Genomic DNA, 15391 nt, shown 5'->3' on the forward strand with positions numbered 1-15391 from the left:
GGGTTAACAACGACGATCATTCTGGTCATTTTTTTTTACCACGGCCCTGTCAAAAAGAAATAGTTGCACACTATAGTTTCGGCTTTGATAAGTTTCAGTACAATGGCTCGTCGTCGATAACTACGCAATTGTTTGCCAAGAAGCAAGAGCAACTGGGAAAATGTATCACTTGTTGCTGGCTACCATAAACGAAACCCGTGAAGTAAACATTGTCGATCGATGCAAAAGTGTCACTATGGTATCACATATCATCTTTGATAAGAGAGTAAAATATAAAAGAATTATTCATTATCGATCGCTACTACCGTGCATGCTTGACATATACAACAGAGAAGAAAGTGTATATGAACGGTATCAATCAGATAACATTAATGCAACCACGCATTCTCAACATATGTGCGTTCAGCCAGGGATAACTGTATTGATAATGTTTCTCATCATCTTGATTACGCTGATTTTTCTATCAGCATCTGCCGCCGACTATCGGTTTGACAGCATAGAACTCTCTAATTATTAAATGTCCGATTAAACGTTAGGCACGTGACGCGGAAAAATGCTCAACCGCATTGATTGGATAAAATAACGATTGGAGTTGCAAATAACAATTAACCGAGGTGAGAGGCATCGCCGTTAAGTTAGCTGTACTCGCTTGGAAAATTCTCTTTTAGTGCGAAAGCCTCTCTTTCTCTTTCTCTTTTAGTTTACCTTTCGTCTAACCATGACAATATCCCGTGTGTTGAAGCATACTCCCCTGGTAAAAGATCAGTCAGCCCTTATATTTTTTTTACTAGACGTAACCTAAAAGCAAGAAAGTCAACCTATTTCGCTCACAGCGTCGAAAGAAAAGAAGTCAAACAAATAAAGACACTAGTGGTGATGTATAAACCATTGATAATCGCTCAGGTGATGATAGCATATATTTGAATAAGAAATAGCTCCTATATAAAATAGAAAAAAGTATGATAATACGATCTGAAGAACATCGGACGCGACCAGTCGTGTTAGTATAGGCGCTTTATTGCCGCTTTGAAAATGCAGACTGTTGCTGAGTCGGGGGCTCTAGTCAAGTCGCTTCCACAAAGGCAACACGTTGTGCCAAGGTGGTATCAATAGCGCAATCTCTTATTCCTGAATGTCAAAGATGTGCTAACAAAAGCACTGTAACCATTACTTACCTTTGTAAATGCGGCATGTCTCGAGAGAAGTATTTCATCGGTGTATATTATCACATATAGCGTATATCTTGAGTTCCGCGTAATAACATTATAGATGTTCGGCAATACCCACTTGAAAAGTGTACGAACATAAAATGAGAGCGTTAGTCATTTGAAGCTCTTCACACCTATGCAACGGCATACGTTACTAGCTGCACCAGAAACGTCAAACCATTTTATTCATGTTTCGGCCGTGAGAACGTTTGCAAGTTTGCAACCGTTCATGTTGAAAAATATCTATATCGTCGTTAGTATGACCCTATGCTGAGCTTCATAGATGCGATATTCAAACTAGCATTATTTAAGGAAATACTTTCCATCTTTTTTTTTCGCTCTTGGTCTATTATAGCCTTTTGTCTTCGTTGCCTTTGCCTTCAACATGTCTTACACTTATAACGAAACTTCCTTTTCGATAAGCACACACGTTGGTCGCCTCTCTAGCATCATCTTCGAGTTGCAATGTGAGAGCCAGTTCACCTGTGTTCTTGAACGCTTATACCCAGAGGCCCTTTATGGAACAGAGTTCCCTTTGGGCGCTTGCCAGAGTTGCTTTTGTTTGGAGCATATCGCCTCGGCGTAGTGATCGTCGTTTAATTATTCCATTGGCGTGATCAGTGCCGGTCAGCCAATGTTGGGGCTGTGCTCGAATGTACTATCATGAATTGAAGTGGACTTTCCGATCTCACATCAAACTCATGTGCACACTGGTACCGGGATTTGGTCGTGGAGTCGAGACGGACTGGAGCTCCTTCACATGCAATGTGTTCCCTTGAACATCTGGGCTCTGGTCCGGTGACGAAACTCACAGTGATTGCCTTGAGGTAGGATAGTTGCTGATGGCTCGTCGGTTGATGACTCGGCTAATGCTGCTGCTGCCTTTGAGAGACTGTTGACATTTTTGAATGATGAGGATGGTGGTTGGGTTTGGTTCTGTCTCTGGCGAGGTGCTGCTATCAAGGGTGGCCTACAAAGCTTGTCTCCAGTTGCGCATGGTCGCCTGTGGCGGTCTGTTTGAGCCTCTTGCTCGACTACAAGGCTTTTAGTTTCCGCCGTCCGTCAGTCAAGCAATTCCCAACTTTAACTCACAGACTCACTATTGCTATGGATGGAAGTTTCGGCAATATATGCTCAAACTGCCGAGCAAATCACTGCGCTGAATCTCCCGGCACCAGGCTGGTTCGGGCGCTCATTGAGGGTTTTTAAGACAGATCGACGATATATTCATTGTGGAGATACTGAATATTCTGATGAAACAGGAGGACACTGTACTGGCTGCGTTGAAAGACGTACCACGTGCATAATGTCGAGCTTGATACCATCCTCAAATTTTAGCGGGCTACATACTTGACTGATGGTGAATCCACAGAGCGACTTTGGGCGTGTTTTGCTGGCTTCATCACCACCACCCACTACGTGTCTCTTGCGAACAGTAAGTTAATGCTCACAATGGCCCTTGACCATGGTAAGGAGCGAAAGATCCAGTGTAGGTAAATACTCGAATGGCATGTAGTTTTAAAACCATTATAGCGTCCATACTTTCACTTTTTTACGCACAACGTCAAACGTTGGTGAAAGCATGAGAATGCGTAACAGTTGCTTAGCTCGGAAGAGAGTATGCTTAGCATAACAGAGCAGCGACTGGACGTCCTGAAAAAAATGTTGCGTCAAGCCCTATGTTCAGTCGACTTTTGGGATCGATCCATGCGACGACTGGGTGACGGTACGTATCAATATATTGATATTTACAATAGAGTTTAAAGAAATGGCACTAACAAAGGTTTTTCCGTATCTTAGCTTTCAGGTTATAATGCCATTGCTTTTCGAGATATAAAGCCGCGACAGAATCCAAAAAACATGTGTCCAAAACTCGCTCAAAATTGGAGCAGGTCTTAAAAAATAAAACAACTGTGCGCAAATGATCGATCCCAGGTACGATGGTACTCTATTTTATTGTTTCGTTGGAAAAGTATATCTCAAGGTTACAGTGTAAATGCATGTAGAATATATGACGCTTAGTGGTATTCTCCATTTCAATAGCAGTTTCAGCGCTAAATGAAATATACCATTCCACCTCTGACACTGGGAGCTTTTACGCCCATGCTACGCAAATTTAAAAACTATTGATTGTTGGATGATCGGGCTCTAGGCATTACCCCTCTTTGCAGCGGCATTTGGCTGATTCGTTGGTAGTGGTTTCAATATAAAGCGATGGTGTCGTAAACTACAATATAAGCTCATAACAATAAAAATAAGATTACTCACATACGCTAAACCATCAATAGAGTTTTCTTTCTTAATAGTAAAGAACGTCTTGAGACTACTTCCTTCTCAATCCCTATATAAAACATCACATGGTAGCAACAGTCGTCATGAAATTATATTTCGAAACCGGCAGCGAATGGTCTAAAAATCTCTCAAAGACCAAGTTAGTGCTACCTTCTTGGCGTAATGCGACAGGTTTTGCTACCGAGCCAATGTTGGAACCCCAAGGCTGTTGACCCTCTTCCACCATGATGAAGTCGGTGGATGATCTTTTCTTATTGTCAGTGACCGACTCGAAGCTTATTCGTGCACAAATGATAGAGGACGGAGTAGGACTTCTTTGTCTGTGGCTGTTTATAAAATGTACATGGACAGTTGAGTGTCGTTGAATGTTACCGAAACTAGAACAGAAGAAGAAATCCTTAACCTCAGACATGCCACCCGGCTGCAAAATGTAGCTCCAATGACTGGAAGGTTAACCCAGGACCAGTTCACTACTGTATTCCGATCCTTTGCCGATCAAGTTCTCTCGTCCAACTTTAGCGCCTGTCTCGGCCATTTGTCTCCTCGTTTGAATGCCAAAGATCTTAGACTTTTACCCCAGGAAATGTTAAGAGCTTTACATGATGGAACGTATTTGAGTCAAACCGTCATCTTACTTTCGGGGGTGATTCGCCCGACAAGTACATTGCCCGAAACCTTGCGTCTGCCTTGATAAAAGTCCTATCACAATAGACTTAGTCGGATTAAAGTCAGGTTTACTTATACCAAAAGTTTTTGTTGATTGATTTTTTATTAATTGTAGCGAAGTTGCTCGCATACATCGTGCAGTACGGAACCCCTTATATATTACCAGGCACTCTTTCAGGTTGTACATAATGTGCGCTGGGACCCGTCAATTGATAAAAGTGCTATGTGTAAGCATACCATATTTAAGTTGTAGATAAGCGAATAACGTTAAGCGCTCACCACTTCTACCGCCCTTTTTTCAGATATAATAATTTATTTCTGATTATCTCAATGGGGTATAGGGCACTTCATGGGTTTGTATTTATCAGGTCCAAGCTCAAAAATACAGTAACCATCTGGGTAGGTTGGATCATACATGTTGTAAAGGGGCTTGTAACGTTTCGTTTTGGGATCAGGCTTAAGAGGTGTCCGCAAAACTGTTGTGTAACGGGGCAGCATACAATGGCGAATGAAAAACGCACGAATATGGAAGCCTATGCTGACCAATGTGATAAGGGATGCATGTGCTGGCTTCAAACCAAATCCTGCTACATCCACTGGTTCCAGTAAAGCTGGAAGAAACCCGAACACGATAGGTGACAGGATGGGATGCAGGAATTTGGGGAACCGGCCTAATAGATGCTCGACCGTTGGTTTTCCAACCTTCCAGTTGGTAGTTGCATGATGTACATTTTCTCTGGCATATTTCTATAGAATGTTAAACAAAAAGCAACGTCAATATTGTTGTTATTAGTTTTCTTTACAGTGTTGATGTAATGTCATATCTACCTTGTTAAACTCGATCATTTTTTGGACTGTTGGAGGAATGTCTTTTAAATTCATGCGTTTCCCGATTTCGTACCACAAGCGAAAAATGGCCTATCATTAATTTAGTGATTAGAAATACTTTTAGTCGTCAATAAGAGGCTTATATACAATGATGATGAGGATGATGATGCTAATTAAAAAAAGTTGTATTTACATTGATTTCGATTGGTTCGAGCTGTCGCCATTCGTAATTGTTGACCCACTTGATGGGTTCGACAATAAACAATGAAAGTGTATACAAATAGTCGCCGTTCAAAATAGGATATTTGCCATGGATTTCGTTTAACCGTGCAAGTGCATCTTTTGGACGTTGGCGTTGTTCATCGATCTCTTCTTGTGTAGGAACTCGATTGCCTTTTCTTAAAAGTTCAATATGAGAGTATGCATCAGCAAGCTCAAGCTACAGACACATTTCCGGCAATAAAACCAAGTAGTAACGAAAAGAAATCAAGTTATTAGTTTGTAGCGCTCTTTACAATTGATAAATCTAGTGAAGAACTAAGGCAGTACTCACCAAGATTAGCTCAGTGTCTTCGGCACGCTTGCTAGTGTTTTTGCTGAATTCGCCAGTGGCAAAGAGCAGTCTACTAATTGTGGGTACCGCATACGTCCGGAATAGCGCGAGTTCCAATGCTGTTTGGAAAATAACTATTGATCGTATATGTTGCATCAAAGATATCAGTGATTTTTATCTGGAAGAACAAGACCATATCGATTATTAAAATACTACCGAGGAGAAAGAGAGACGCATACATGGAAATTCCCGTCGACTAGTGATATGAAAGACTTCCTCTGCCACATCAAAATCGCGCAATGCTATGCTTGGATCTGGGTATTTGCGTTTGAGTTTATTAATGTAGCGATAGCGCACAAAACGAACAACCAAGAGATGACAAGCTAACGCTGTTGTTAAAACACCGGCAGTGATCCTAATACCCAGTTGAGTTGGCTCTCTGTTCATCAGAATACTGATCCAGGAGATGACATCAACACCAGGTAAAAGGCTCAGTTTTGATGCCATGGTTTTTCAGCAACAGAAAAAAGGAATGTTGAAGAAGAGAAGAGGGATTAGTAGAGAAGTCATCTTATGTATACAATGAAAAGAGGGAGATGATTAGGATGGATGGGGTTCTTCATAGCATACAGGTAAAATCCAAGTACATTTAACAACAACTATAACGTGTCGCTGTCTGCGTATGCACAAAAAACCGAAGACCAGTATACTAACGCCCAACCCATCCGTACTTCAAAAACCCCACATTTTTTTTTGGATAAGGTATAGGCTTTGTCTATATACGGTATGACTATATGCTGGATTGTCTTATGATTTTCTCATCTGTGCTACGACAATTGAGATAGAACTTACATCCCGACGAATTTTCCGTAATTCGTGTCAAACTATGTTGTGTGTCAAACAGAAAAGTACAAGATAAGAGCACTGTCGTCCAGGTCAAACGTTTTGCCACAATACTCAACGACGACGATGAAGCAGCAGTATCATATTTTTTGATGCAAGAAGAAACTTTGCCAAAAGTTTCGTATCATGCCTCATCATCAGATATGAGAAAAACAATGACTCTCCCACGAATTTCCTGTGACAAACGACGTTTTTAATTATTGGTTCCCTAACGATACAATATAAATTAGCACATGCTCATGCGCAGCAGCAGCAGTAGCTGCAGCAAACAATTATATAGATACCTCATGATCGGCAAAAATTCATTTCGGTCCCGGAAAAATACGTTTTCGCGAGTCAAAAGTAGACTGGAATCCCCAAACACTTTTTTGCTATTGCCCACATAATTCTCCCACCGCACAATAGATAGAGCGATTTATTAAGTAAGCAGCTTCTAAGTTTATGAACTTGCAGATCTGTGTGAAAGTCTGTTTTTGTAGAAAGAAGGTATGACACGTGTAAAATCTAGATAGCATGGGGCAGATATTTATGGGACGGTCGTGATACGCAGCCGCATTGATACCCGCGCAAATACGTTTGCTGCCATAGCTACGCTGTCGGGTTTGTAACGCCGCTGGTTGTTATGGCATGAATTACTCATGGACACATAGAATTATAATAAATAGGGCCGAGCCCCATACCACACTAGGAAATATATTACTGGGGGGTATACATGCCTTGGCAGACTAATAAGAACGAGATGGTGGACAGCATATCCGGATCTCAAATTGATAACTTGAGACTAAAACCTTACACCGGTCTCTTACATACTATAAGACATGCTTCAAAGATGGTGGAGGTGTAAATTATGCGTACAGTACAGTCGGACAATACAACAAGCAGATGCGATTTTTGCAACACTTTCCTGATTGTTCCTGCACATGCTTTTTTCTTTCTCCCAGACTACAGCTCCATCCATACCAATTTAAACAAATGCGTGTATAAATTATCGCATCTTTGATAACTAAAATAGAATAGATCCAATGATACGTTTAATCGAGCAGCAGTTGGCGTATAATAGTACAGATGTATTTTATTTGGCTGTGTCTATAATTATGACAAGTAATAGTTCATCTTTACAAAGAACAGACAAAAAATAAGTTTATAAAGGCCGGAGCTATAGTAGTAATCAACCATATTATAATACACTCTTGTGGTTTGTCTTTGCTAATGGGGAACAGGGCATTTTGTAGGCATATATTTCGTCGGACCCAGCTCATAGATACAATACCCGTTTGGATAAGCAGGTTCATCGTAGAGATCAACAAGAGGCTTGTAGCGATTGGTCTGTGGGTCTGGTTTGACGGGTGTGCGTAACACAGCTTTGATCCTGGGGAGCATCAAGTACCGTACGATGAAGGAGCGAACGTACAGAGTATAGCCGATCATGCGAACGACCATAGGACTTGATGGCTGCAATCCAAAACCTTTGATGTCCAATGGCTCAAGCACAGCCGGAATCACGGTATATGCAATGCTCTTGGCAAAACTTGGAAAGCGTCTTAATAAAAGATCGACCGTAGGTTTTCCAACTTTCCAGTTGGATGGAGCATAATAAACGTTTTCTTGTGCGTATTCCTAATCATTGCAAGATTCCCTTATATGTTAAAAGGCCAATCCCATTTTTCTTTTGGTGATTGGCATCACCTTATATTTGTATTTTCAGCTAAGTGCACATACCTCATTGAATTCGAACATTGCTTCTACCGTTTCTGGGATATTCTTGATATTCATCTTGATACCAACATCATACCATACGCGAAAAATTGCCTGAATATTTTTGATGATATGTAAGATTTTGGGTTAACGTTTTATAATTTATGATATGTCCTCCCACCACCACTACCGATGACTAGCAACTGCATCTTCTCAAAAAACAAGCAGAATTAAGACTTACGTTTATTTCGAGGGGCTCAAGCTTCCTCCACCCATGCTTATTGATCCATTTTATAGGCTCAATGATGAATAAGGATAGAGTATAAACGTAATCGCCGTTCTTGATGGGGTATTTGCCATGGATTTCATTGAGCCGGGTAATGGCGATATCTGGGCGACGACGTTGCTCTTCGATCTCTTCTTGAGACACTACACCGTCTGGATTCTTCCTTTTCAATTCTTCAATATGTGCGTAGGCATCCAATGTTTCTGCCTATCCATATACATGATTTTTGAAAGTAGCAGCAGCAGCAGCAAAAAATGGTAATTAGAACAGAAGAAAAACATGTCGTGGCATTTCCAGATACAAGGAATATTTGGTAGTACCAAGATTAGCCCAGTGTCCTCTGCGCGTTTGAGAGTCTCTTTGTCAAACTGACCGGTACTATGCAGAATATTGCTGATTGTAGGAACTGCGTAGGTACGAAACAAGGCGAGCTCGAGGGATGTGCGGGAAAGAACTTGTGTTGTAAACAGATTGGTGAGTTTGACAAGATTGGCGTTCCAAAGAAATGCGTTTGCATACTGTAAATGCCCGCCTTCTCCAAACTAATTTTTCCAGTTATACATGCTACTCACATGGAAACTCTCGTCGAGTTAGAGCACTGAACACTTCTTCAGCGGCTTCCAAGTCACGAAGTGGCAATGTTGGATCCGGATATTTTCTTTTCAATTGATTGATACTGCGAAAGCGGAAATAGCGAACCAGTGCAAGGTAGATCACTGCTGTACCGATCCAGAACTTCTTTCGATTTTCTGGAGCCAATAGTATTTTGAAACACCTATCGATTACTTGACCGCCTCCATCAGTGATGTTTTCTGTCAGTGATAATGGTAATAAGTTGTTTACCGCCGGGAAAGATATCAAGGAGGAAAGGTCGACCATTTTTCTCACTCAAAAAATGGGTGGAATTAAAAAGTGATAAAAGAGTAGGGGGAAGAAGCAAAAATGGATGATCCTTGACTGTCGCAGGACATATAATGCGGACCACGGGATTTGCTGTCCAGAAAAACATATACAGATCAGAAAAGTAGGAAAGGGGAGTGTTACACAGCTGTTAAATATTCAGCTTTTTTTTTTTAGTAGCAGAATTGAGGAGGCAACAACATCGTTGGACCAAAAACGCTGCTACTGGAAAACGAAGAGCCATTGTACATGTGCACGCCAGATGACAAGAAAGGTGCAAGCGATAAGAAGGCGGGCAGAGACATGGCGCAAATGTTTGATTTTGAAAGGGGCCAGCAAACTTGTACTTTCTTGATGATGACTGCTCCCATCAGCGGCTCAATATATGGACCGAACTTGCCCCGCAAATTCAACCGCTCGCACCGCCTCCATTTTCCTACCCAGAGGAATATCTCTTTCTGTGGGGCAAGTTGCATGATCCTGCTGATGGCATCACTTTTTCATGTGCCAACAGTATACAACAATCAGGAAATGTATCCTTAAAATGTTTGATTACTGTTATATGACTCCCTATTAGCCTGGAAATACCGGGACCCCATAAGGCGATAAGCAAACAACGTCGGTGTCTGCTGGTTTTCTCTTGACATGTATAGTAAGGAATTTGACAAGATATTCAAGTTAAAATTCAAAGCGTAAAAGAAGCTAGCATCAGCTAGTGTGTTCCTTTTTGTTCAGCGACAAACATTAATACATATTTCCTATTGGTAAGTTTAAGAGAGAAAGTATTCTACATAAGCAATTCCGACAGGCTCTTTTCGTGTTAATGAGTGTTGCTTTATAAGATCTTTTCTTTGGCCATCAACGGCCGGTTGTGAACAGACGTTGTTCTCTGCCTGAGATTACAAAATAGCTTTGATATGTGAAATGCTTTAAGTCAGCGATTGTGTCCTATACTAATGCACCTTCTTGCGAGGATCCACCGATGGTGGCGCAAGCATTGACGAGAGAAAGCTACACGGAAATACCGTCAAATATTTCCCTGCTTTTCATCGAAAAGAAACTAGTAGGCTGATTGTCGTCCCGCTGGGCAGGGGGAACCCCTTTATTGCATTTATTACTACTGCCTATGTTATGAAGATTGTGTTGCGTGTTTTTATTCAAGCTGTTCAACATATTCAAGCATGCTTGCATTTATTACAAAGGAATTTTCTTTTCTTTTATAAATTTATTAATGACTTTCAAAGATCACTTCCGTATAAAATTCTCTTTATGTGCACACATAGAACATCATAGAATCTGGCAGGATTATGTAATGTAAGCAATAAAGTATTGGTATAGTTTATACTCTAGGCGTCCAGATAAACTTTACGAGTATGTAATAATACTCGCTGGAGGAGGAAGAAATAATGTTGTCCTTGATCGCCAGCTACAGTTGCTGATGTTTGCTTATGGCCCAAGTCATTTTTGAGCTACTCTGCTATAGAAGAAGATAGCTTCAGCCTCTCTCGAACACACATTCTAGGTTTATATCCTCTGTTATGGCCATCACTAGAGTGAGTATATGCGGAAAATGGCGTCTTAAGCATACACAGCGTCTTATTTGAAAAGTAAACTTGACACGGTACAGTTAAACCTAGCATACAATACACCTTGTTATACTTTGCTCTAATCAAAGATCTTCGATAGATCGGAAGCATATTATCGACTGACTCAGAGCTGTTGTCTATACGAGCAATATGACCTGGTTATATCAGCAGCAGTTATCAACGGACCGACGACACACGTACAGCTATAAGCAAGAGCGAGGATGGACAGCCGCTGTTCTCCTTACATCTCGGTCTATCCTTACTCTTACCCTTACGCTGTTGTATGCGGTGTCGGTCATTTGCAGCAGCTGCATGCATGCAGCGCATAAGATCCAATGTATATCTCGATACAACAACAAGAAACTCAATCAACTTTTGTTTAGCATAGGTAGCACGGTGAGTAACCGGTGCCAGTTGTTTTAACATTACTTCAGAGAGTGATGTTGTCATACAGTGTGGCAAAGTGTAACCATGTATGAAGTAGATAAATATGTTTAGAATTAATGATGCGCTCCCGATTGGACATACTGCGCTATTTTAATATGGAGGTTCCCCTGAAAAAAGAAAATTATCGCTCATTTTGCCGGAACCGAATAAAAAATCATGAAGCTCTTCCTTTCTTATCTCCCCTCTTCCTTTGCTTGCTAGTGTATGTAAATGACATCCCCCACTACTGCCTATCATATTCACAAGCAACGATACAACGACCACGTTACAGATGCAGACCAGGCGTCAGAGCAACATCAACTTGATGAAGATACTCACCTCCTATCGCCAGAAGAATTATTTCAACAAGGAGATAATAATAAGACCGAAACTGCTCTTCGTACTGCTGCGCTTGTAGAGCCATACACAGTACATTTATTTCGATTTATTCAAAACAGTACACCAATAATCATCGCAAACCTGCTACAGCAACCCGCTCGATGGATTATCATATACGCTGCTGGCCATCTGGTACGTAGATTTTTTCGCTTTGGTGCTTCCACTTCTGATGCGACAGTATTCTGCAAAAGAGCTCAATTATAAATAAAAATTTAGGGATCCACGGCATTAGCAGCTATATCGCTTGCACAGACGATTGAGAATGCTACTATCTATATCTCAATCTATGCATTAGAGTCTGCTATCAGCACATTATGTGCACAATCTTGGACAGCTGCAAAAGACAAATCAACGACCGGCATACATCTTCAACGGGGTCTAGTCATTTTTGCTGTCATGTGTATTCCACTGGCCATAGCGTGGTACACTGCGTCCAATTTTCTAGGATATGTACAAAAAGATATAGAGATTGTACATCAGGCACGTAAGGTTATATACGAGTGTATACGGATCCCAGTGGATTTGCAAAGGAAGCGAAAAGGAGAAAAATATGAAAAGGAACTTTTCCCTTAGAACCGCCATGTGTACTTCCGTCATGTAGAGCTCTATTTATATTATCAGTTTCCTGGGTTCATCGCGCTAGGCGTATATACGTTTCTACAAGTGTTTCTGGAGGCACAAGGTGTCATGAGCGCACTGACATACGCCATGATCATATCATTGCCTTTCAATGTCCTATTCAACTACATGCTGGTATACGGCGGACCATTTACGTTTGGTATTAGTGGCGTTTCTGCCGCGTTAACATTGACCTCGATGCTGATTCTGGGATCCTTGGTAATATACAGCGCCTACAACCGTGGCTACGAGGGGTGGCCGAGTACATGCTGCTTGTCGCGACAAGCCGTATTTAAGGACTGGGACCCGCTCATGCGGCTTTACCTACCGAGCTGTTTTGTGCAGTGCTGCAACGCATGTGTCCAAGAAATCACAATCCTCGTGACATCGTATCTCGGAAAGACCGAACTGGCAGCACAAGCCATCCTACTCCGTACACACTTGACTATGTTTGCCTTTGGCTATGCGATCCAAATCGTCACTGCAAACAGAGTCGGTAATGCCATTGGCAGCGGAACCTTGGTGAATACACGGCGTGTCATCGCAGCAGGCGGCACAGTCGCCATGACGATTGCACTTTCGATCCCCTTTGCCCTGGTGACACTGCGTGGATCGTATCCGTACCTATTCACAGGTGATCGACTGGTAGCTCAGGCAGTCGCCGATGTGATACCCATTTTTGCAATTACTCAGGTGACCAACATGTTCAGTGCGCTCGGAACAGGCACACTTGCGGGCTTAGGGTATCAACGAATTACAGCAACAAGCATGTTTGTTACCTACTTTGTTTTTGTTGGTCCGTTGGGATATCTTGCTATCACGTCTGGATGGATCGAGTGCTCGCTTGCAATGCTTTGGACAGGAACGGCTGTTGGACATATTATGGTGACAGTAGCGCAATTGGGTTATATCGGCATGCTGGATTGGTCGGCGGAATCTCGGAAAGTGCACAAGCGTATTCAGTTAAATAATGATAATGATAATGATGAACAGGCGACGGCACGATCTCAGACTTCATCACCGGCATCATCGTTACATGATGTTGCAAGACCCGGGTATTATGGCGGTACCGCAACGGGTTCCGTGTAATAGACATATATCTTTTTGTACTGATTTCTTGAATCGCGTTTTGTATTACATAAGTATTTTTGGCGGTATTTTATGATCAAGTACAAATAATAGTTTTGTTAAAGTTATTGACATGAAAGGAATGTAACAGTTGATGGTATCAGAACAATATTTACTCGATAAAAAGAAGAGAAGTAGGTTATCTGATTGCGGTTGCCCGTCAATATATTTTTCTCTCGATTATTTTCAATGAGGCACAGGGCATTTCTTGGGTCTTGATTTATCGGGTCCCAACTCATAGATGCAGTACCCATTTGGATAAGTAGGTTCATACAGATCGTAACGCGGCTTGTACAAATTGGTTTCAGCATCAGGTTTGAGAGGAGTACGGGTCATCGGTTGCGAGCGAGGCAATGCAAGGTGGCGCAAAAACATCGAGCGGAGGAAAAAGGTGATATCGATAACACGCTTTGCCCATGCTTTAGGTTGCTCTAAACCAAATCCTACGACATCGATGGGATCCAATATTGCTGGAACAAGCTTGTATGCCAACGGGCTAGCGAATTTCGGATATCGCGTCAACAGATGTTCAACTGTTGGATGCCCAACCTTCCAATTGGACGGTGCATAACGCACATTTTCCCTTGCATATTGCTTTACATTCATGAGTATATCCAACTGTTCCTCTTTTATAGCTGCATGATCTACCTTCGGGCGTTTTTTTCTTATTTACCTCATGGAATTCATACATGCCCTCAAGTGTTGTAGGGATGTCTTGGATATTCATGCCTTTGCCAATATCATACCAGACGCGGAAGATGGCCTAATATAAACAAAGGTCAGTCAGAATATGAATTTCAGGGATCTAGAAACATAACACCAGCAACAATTATTTACCACCACTAGCTGCACCAATAGTGGCAAACAACTTCCTTCATATAATACTTTACATTCATTTCAATGGGTTCAAGGTTTCTCCACTCAAAGTTGTTGATCCATTTGATTGGCTCGACAATAAACAACGACAAAGTGTACAAGTAGTCGCCGTTGAGAATAGGATATTTGCCGTGTAGTTCGTTTAAACGTTTGGTGGCAATCTCGGGGCGTCGTCGCTGGTCGTTGATTTCCTCTTGTGTAGGAACACGGTTGCCTTTCTTCAATTCTTCAATATGGGGGTAGGCCTCTGCAATCTCAAACTAGATTATTTGCAGGAAGTGTGTAAGCAGCAAGAGCAAAGTAAGTCAGGATGAAGTATTTTTGTGTATCACATCGAAGGAATTTGCAGTAAAACTATTTAACTAAAATGAAACGCGACTTACCAGGATTAACTCTGTGTCATCCGCACGTTTACGAGTGGAATCAATACTTCTACTGAACTCTCCAGTAGCATAAAGGATTTTGCTGATTGTAGGAACAGAATAGGTTTTAAAAAGAGCAAATTCGAGTGACGTACGGGCAAGAACTATGACAGCATATGTTATTATAGGGCATCAGAAAAATAGAAAAATAGGGGCGAAATTCTATCTTAGCAGCCGTAAAACTACATGATTCATGCTAGATACCATACATGGAAACTCTTTGCGGAGGGTAGTATTATAAACTTCTTCGGCTACAGCAGAATCACGGAGTGCTAGAGTAGGATCTGGATACTTTTCCTTGATGGCGTTGATGTTGCGGTAGCGTAAATAACGAACGAGTGCTAGGTAGACCACGGCACTGGCTGCTCCAATGGTGATGCCCGTTTGCTTGCGGTTGTCTCTGTCAAATAGAATTTGGAGCCAGGCCATCCCAGCATCTACTAAAGTTGCTGCTGTTGCTGTGGCCATCGTCGCTGTCGATATGCTTCCTCGTTTGGTTTAAAAGAAAGGAAAGAGAAGTGAGAGCAGAGGAAAAAGGAGAACACAGTTGAGGTATTCTCAATTTTAGGAGTCTAAATCCCTTGAAGTTTTTTTTAATAAAGGTT

General features: G+C 41.6%; 4 protein-coding genes across 4 annotated transcripts; 1 reads left to right on the top strand and 3 right to left on the bottom strand.

Moving 5' to 3' along the window:
* Nucleotides 1-4493: 4493 nt before the first annotated feature.
* On the bottom strand, nt 4494-5994 carry BDB00DRAFT_760754 (uncharacterized protein; the record flags this gene model as incomplete). Its single annotated transcript, XM_053119228.1, has 5 exons — nt 4494-4913; nt 4995-5084; nt 5233-5433; nt 5548-5666; nt 5787-5994. 5 exons carry the CDS (start codon nt 5992-5994, stop codon nt 4494-4496), a joined length of 1038 nt encoding a protein of 345 aa, XP_052981392.1.
* A 1485-nt stretch (nt 5995-7479) lies between these two features.
* BDB00DRAFT_927803 (uncharacterized protein) lies at nt 7480-9353 on the bottom strand. Its single transcript, XM_053128900.1, has 5 exons — nt 9004-9353; nt 8752-8885; nt 8387-8638; nt 8170-8259; nt 7480-8067 (listed from the first exon to the last, which is right to left on the bottom strand). The coding sequence occupies exons 1-5, from the start codon at nt 9308-9310 to the stop codon at nt 7657-7659; spliced, it is 1194 nt and encodes a 397-aa protein (XP_052981393.1). The 5' UTR covers nt 9311-9353; the 3' UTR covers nt 7480-7656.
* A 2221-nt stretch (nt 9354-11574) lies between these two features.
* Nucleotides 11575-13449, top strand: BDB00DRAFT_760778 (mate-domain-containing protein; the record flags this gene model as incomplete). The annotated part of the gene is made up of 3 exons (XM_053119232.1): nt 11575-11874; nt 11959-12226; nt 12344-13449. The coding sequence occupies 3 exons, from the start codon at nt 11575-11577 to the stop codon at nt 13447-13449; spliced, it is 1674 nt and encodes a 557-aa protein (XP_052981394.1).
* A 52-nt stretch (nt 13450-13501) lies between these two features.
* BDB00DRAFT_272599 (uncharacterized protein) lies at nt 13502-15379 on the bottom strand. The gene is made up of 5 exons (XM_053116743.1): nt 14996-15379; nt 14748-14890; nt 14379-14624; nt 14162-14251; nt 13502-14082 (listed from the first exon to the last, which is right to left on the bottom strand). Exons 1-5 carry the CDS (start codon nt 15252-15254, stop codon nt 13675-13677), a joined length of 1146 nt encoding a protein of 381 aa, XP_052981395.1. The 5' UTR covers nt 15255-15379; the 3' UTR covers nt 13502-13674.
* Between the last annotated feature and the right edge of the window lie 12 nt (nt 15380-15391).

This window comes from Zychaea mexicana (genome assembly GCF_025766255.1).
Source record: "Zychaea mexicana strain RSA 1403 chromosome Unknown BDB00scaffold_23, whole genome shotgun sequence".
NCBI lineage: Eukaryota > Fungi > Mucoromycota > Mucoromycetes > Mucorales > Lichtheimiaceae > Zychaea > Zychaea mexicana.